The following is a 6,000-nucleotide window of genomic DNA, read 5'->3' as shown; positions in this document are numbered from 1 at the left end:
CTTTAGAACCATCTACCATCACCCCTTGTTCTGCCATTACAGACCTTGGTAAACTGCATTTTTCCATCTTTTTTATAAGCCAAATTCTTATAGAAAGGCCACAAAATCACCCAGGAGCCGCCTCATCTCCAGGCTGAACAACACCAATTCACCTAACTTCTGTTCACTTCATCTTTCTTCATTTCTGTTGAGTAATTTTAGTCCCTACAAAGAATAGAAGCTGTTACTTTTTCTGTGCAATTTCTGAAATGATACACTATACCTAAACTCAATTTATGTCAATTCATTTTAAATTGAGCATCTTTACATGTGTAAGGAATCATTAAAATGCTTTTAAAGGTAAAATCTGAGTAGACTGTACCTTTTGACAAGGTTTATTTCTTAGTCGCTTTTTCTGCCTGACTTTTTTTTTTCTGTCATGTAGCCAAATCTCTTCAAGCAATTGCTTTAGAATTGCATAAGAATATGTCTAACTCTGTAGTATTAAATTCATTGCATGAGACATGTTTCTCTGGCAGACGTCTGTATGTTGACTTGAGATACTTGGATTGATTAATGTTCATACCAGTTGTATTACATAAATGTAGTGATTATATCCATAAATAGCTGCAATAATTTTTGCTTTGAGTGATTGTATCCAGTCTGTATGTACATTTTGTGGACGGAAATGATGTGATGCCAAATGACTTTTGTTTTGTGAGCTTAAGAAATACATAAACTGTGACTACTCGTCATGTTGCTATGGTGATTAGCAAATGCTCTAGTATATATATGTTCGCCCATAGGCTAACTTTGGAGTTTTATAACTTCAGTTAATTATTCTTGAGATGTTGCCATCTTTCTGATCAGGAGCACTCTGTTCCATTCTGTACCTCTTGAAATGTGTATTGTGTGCAGAGGAAGTAGAATAGCCACATCAGAAATTTACTACAGTGTATATTGCTTGTTAAAAGGCAGTTTTAGCAATGAGACATGACATACTGTCTTAATTTCTTTTTGAGTGTGTTCCAAACAGAGGTTTATCTTCAGAAAACAATCCCTCAAATTCTTTTCTTCCCCCTCCAGGATTTGCTGCTTCTTGGAGCTACGGCCATTGAAGACCGACTGCAAGCAGGTGTTCCAGAAACAATAGCCACACTAATGAAGGCAGAAATTAAGATATGGATTCTGACGGGTGACAAACAGGAAACAGCTCTCAATATAGGTATCCATCTTTATGGTTACTCTGTGTTTGTCTGATATGTAGCAGGTTACATGAATGATGTGCTGTGTGGGATTTTAAATGAAATCAGGCCTGTTTCTTATAGAATGGTTCCCCTGCAGCAGGGCATGGCTTTGGAGATGGGATTTTTTTTAAGTCAAGTCTTCACTATGAATGTCAGGCTATATTCAGATTCTTCTTTTTAAGGCAAAAGGGACACTTCTGCTCGTGGTTAAGTGCAGTTCTTTTATGAAGTGAATATAGGTAACTCTTCTTTCTGATGGAGACTGGCGAGCTCAACCAGACTGATGTTTCGGGTATGCTGTGCATTGTATGAAACTGCTAGAGCTTTTTTCTTTTCTCACTGACTGCCTTTTCTGGACAGAGTTTGGGCTGTGATGGGAAATATGGTGATGTAAAGCATGTAGCTTACAAATTCTTGAAAACTGTCTGTGGAAGTAGGTGAATGCTTGAATAGTTGCCCCTGCTGTCACCTTATGGCACATCTGTTAGTCAAGTATGTTGCAATTGCTAGTACAAGTGTGTTGCTGCTACTAAGTGTATGGATAGAGGCCAGTATGGGTTGTTTTATCAAGGCATAATTGGATATCCTTGTCTCAAATTTGATGCTTCTTGATTTACAAACTATGTCCCTTGTAATGCAAAAAAAATTAATTAAAATCTTGCAGTGATGTGAACAAAAAGTACAAATTCAAGTATTTATTAGATAGATGTGCTTGGATACTGATGTAATACAGTGGTAACCTAATGAAGACATAGGGATTTATCTGATTACCTGGTTTTGCAGCATGACAATGGAGAGTTTTTTAGCACTTGCAGGTTTAGGTTTAGTATTAGAAGCAGCCCTTAAACCTTAGATTTCCTTTTATGTCATAAAAGTTTGTGATAAAATCAGTCTATATTCCCAACATATGTCAAATATGAGGATTTTACTGTAAGGCTGGACTGAACTGGAGGTGCAGATTGTAATTTTTATCCCATAGCAACTAGATGCTGTGCTCTCTAGCACATGTGCTACTGTGCTACTCTTGCATTGTGTATGCCCCATGAGTAGGTGTGCTGGTTTGAGCTGAAGTAGAGTTAACTTTCTTCACAGAGGCTAATATGGGGCTATATTTGGATTTTGTGCAGAACACAGAGTTGATAATGCAGAGATGTTTTTGTTATTGCTGAGCAGAGCTTACACAGAGCCAAGGCCTTTGCTGCTTTCTGTACTGCCACGCTGGCAAGGAAGTTGGGGATGCATGGGAGATTGGGAGGAGACACAGCTGGAACAGGTGATCCAAACACTGACCAAAGGGATATTCCATACCATATGACATCATGCTCAGTATATAAGGTGGGAGGAAGGGGGAACATCTGGAGTGATGGCGTTTGTCTTCCCAAGGAACTGTTACGCGTGATGGGCCCTGCTCTCCTGGAGATGGCTAAACACCTCCTGTCTTTGGGAAGCAGTGAATTTATTCCTTGTTTTGTTTTGCTTGTGTGTGCAGCTTTTGCTTCCTCTATTAAACTGTCTTTATCTCAACCCATGAGTTTTTGTAGCTTTTACCCTTCTGATTCGCCCCCCCATCCCGTTGGTGGGGGAGTGAGTGAGAGGCTGTGTGGTTCTTGGCTGTTGGCTGGGGTTAAACCACAACAGTAGGTCTAATAAGTACTCAAACCTCAAATCCTGTGGCCTTTTCCTCACTGGGGATGCTTGCAAGGTGAGTAGCATGGGTAGCAATACCTTGTGCTGTCACAATGCTGTGATGGCTGGAATTTGTGAGCTATGCCTATGCTGGCATTGTGCTGTAGCCCTTCATAGAACATTAGTAGTCTCCTAGGGAGTGGCTACCCAGGTCTTAACTGAGTAGTGAAGACTTGGTAAAGAAACATATCCTGATCGAAGCACACCCCCCTGCCATAACTTCACATACCTCCCAAATGTAGCATCTTTGGTGATAGAATGCCATGATGTTCTTGTATTCCTTTTGCTGATTTTTTTTTCTTCCTCTGTAACTGGTAAATCTTCCCAGAGATGGCAAGAGACAGAGTAGCACTCAGCTGATCTGACATTTCACATAACTAAGTTCAGTTACAGAGCATTATATTTCTGCCAGGAGTGGCCTGTAATACACCCAGGCCATTCAGCATGCAGTTAAATAAATATAAAAAGTTTAATTGGTCACATTATTCATATAATTACAGAGTCTTGAAGTCAATGGGAGCTTGAGAAGGCTAAAGAAATACCTCCTCTAACAGCAGGCAACCTCTGCTGTCAAGATTTCACAGTTGCATTCAGATTTGCAGATAAGTCTGTTTAGATATGCAGGTGTAGGTTAAGGGGAACTTTAACAGCATATGTTGCCTTCTCGAGCTCACGTTGACTTCAGGATTCTCTAACAGTGATGCTCTGTAGCTGATCTTAGACTAAATTTAGCAAAATTTCAGACACTTGCTATTTTTTTGTCTCGTTCGTTCTAATCTCATGTTTTTTCCTGTTTTGATTGGTGTAGTGAAATTTCAGAATGTAGTCTGCTTGGCTGACTAGAATTTTTGTATAATTCTTAAAACCAGATGAAGCTTTATGTATCTTTCTATGTTGAAGTTGGTACCGAGAGGTGAAATAACTTGTTGAACTGATACAGGTGTTGCAGAAATAAGGTGAATGGCTGAAGCAGGCAGTTGATTTAAAGGCTAGTTACCTGGGTTGAGTCACTGTGTCCAGATTTTGCTTTCTTTAAAAGCAGTAGTCATTGAGGAAGGAAGGAGGGGAGCATCATCTTCGGACAAATTAAAAAATGTAACTACAGATTTTGGCATAAATACCTGAAATAAGTTGATACGTTAACTAGCAGCAGCTAGTTTTAGCACAAGTAAATGAGGCTACACTGAGTCTGTGAAGGAGGCTTAACATTCAGCTTGTCTCTAAAACTGTTGCCTTGTTGTTTCTTTTATTATAGCAACTGGAGAAGAAAAAACATCTCTCTTACAACTTCTAAATTATCACTTCGTTTAATGTACAATTTGGCAGTAAAACTGAATTAGCTTCATGTTCAAGTTGGCTTGAAAGTAAAACATGTGGTACCCTTCCAGTATTTTTTTATGTAACTCATTAAAACTGTAATAAACATTCAGCTTAAAACCCAATCCATGTGTATACTATATGCTTCAGGTGTAAATATGCTGTCTGGGGAGTAAGAAGTATTTTCACTTTCTCATATGTGTAGGTTATGCTTATAGACTCTTGCTGGATGTATGGATATGCATATGGATTGAGGGATATTTGAGCTCTTGGCAGTTGTATCATGGAGATGGAGTACTTTGTTCTTCCAGCTTCGTCTTGATTCTTTGGCTTTCAGAATTTGCATGTGTCTGTCTCTTGATTGCAGCCTTGACTTCTCTGGAGAGTAATGATTGACCTTACTGTAGGGTGGTTGTATGCCTTCCATTCATGCTGGCCTGTAGTTCTGCAGGTGAGGGGGGGATAAGCTTTTATACTGATCAGCCATTTGAACTCTCTGCCTATAGAAACTAGGAGTTCCAGGTTTAGAAGCATCTTTGTTCATAACCTGTGCACAACTCTAGAAGACTTAACAGTGTACTTGTAGCTTCATCCTTTTCTTACAATAAATCTGTGGCCTCTGGATCTTCTTTGTTTTTCAGTGAGATGAAAACATCCATGACAGACTTGTATTTAACACCATGCTGGTGCTCAGCAGGCTCACAGAAAATGGGAACTGCTGTATTTCCGGCCAATAACTTCTTGAGGAACAGATTTGTTTCCTGGGAATGGGAATGTAGTATTTATTCAACTGTATCCATCCCTTGAACAGTGAATCAGTCTCTACAGTTGAGCTAAGTGCTCTTACCTAGTGTTTGCATGCATAGCTGTGAGCCACTGCCTTTGTAGAAGAGTTTGGGGTTGTTAATGACCTTTTGAAGATCTAGTTCAATCCTCCTGCTGTGGGCAGGGGCATGTTTTACTAGATCAGTTTTCTTAAAGCTCCATTCAACCTGGCCTTGACACTTCCAGGGATGGGGCATACATGACTTTTCTGGGCACCGTGTTCCAGTCTTGCTACCCGTATCATGAAAGGTATCTTTCTTATGTCCAGTCTAAACCTACCTTTCAGCTTGAAATTATTGGCCCTTGGCCTTCCACTGCAGGCCTTGATGAAAATCCTTTCTCAGTCTTTCTTATAAGCCCCCTCTATATATTGAAAGGTCTTCCTGGAACCTTCTCTCTAGACTGAACAGCCCCAACTTTCAGCCTGTTTTCACAGCAGAGATGTTCCAGCTCTCTGATTGTGTTTGCGATCCTCCTGTGCGCTCACTTGAACAGGTCCATGTCTGTCTTGTGCTCAGGGCCCCAGTGCTGGATGAAATACTCCAGGTGGGGTTTGCATGTTCAATTTTTCATTGCTTAGTATCCCCGTGTACTTCTCAGTAGGCTGTTTTCAGTCTGTTATTCCCTTAGCCTGTCCTAATTGATACTTGAGATTGCTGCAACACAGGCGTAGGACCTTGTACTTGGCCTTGTGCAACTTCATTAGGTTCTCTCAGGCCTGTTCTTAAAGCTGGTCCAAGTACCTCCATGTGGCATCACTTCTCTCTAACATAGCAACTGCACCGTTCAGCTTTGTGTTGTCTGAAGACTTGTTGAGAGTTCATTTGGTCCCACTGTCTGTCACTGGTGGAGATACTGAATGGTATTGGTCCCAGGACTGATCCCTGAGGGCCACTGTTTATTACTGGTTTTTACTTGGGTGTTGACCCAGTGACTCTAACTCTTG

At 40.4% G+C, this 6,000-nt stretch overlaps 1 protein-coding gene across 1 annotated transcript in view; it reads left to right on the top strand.

Moving 5' to 3' along the window:
- Nucleotides 1–6,000, top strand: part of ATP8A2 (ATPase, aminophospholipid transporter, class I, type 8A, member 2) — a 70,891-nt gene that overhangs the window by 41,620 nt on the left and 23,271 nt on the right. Inside the window, exon 21 of the mRNA XM_009075654.1 lies at nucleotides 1,066–1,204. Within this exon, the coding sequence (XP_009073902.1) occupies nucleotides 1,066–1,204 (139 nt within the window). The remainder of the gene's footprint in view (nucleotides 1–1,065; nucleotides 1,205–6,000) is intronic.

The sequence above is a fragment of the Acanthisitta chloris genome, unplaced genomic scaffold (genome assembly GCF_000695815.1).
Source record: "Acanthisitta chloris isolate BGI_N310 unplaced genomic scaffold, ASM69581v1 scaffold4725, whole genome shotgun sequence".
NCBI lineage: Eukaryota > Metazoa > Chordata > Aves > Passeriformes > Acanthisittidae > Acanthisitta > Acanthisitta chloris.
This window is presented reverse-complemented; position numbering and strand designations above follow the sequence as displayed.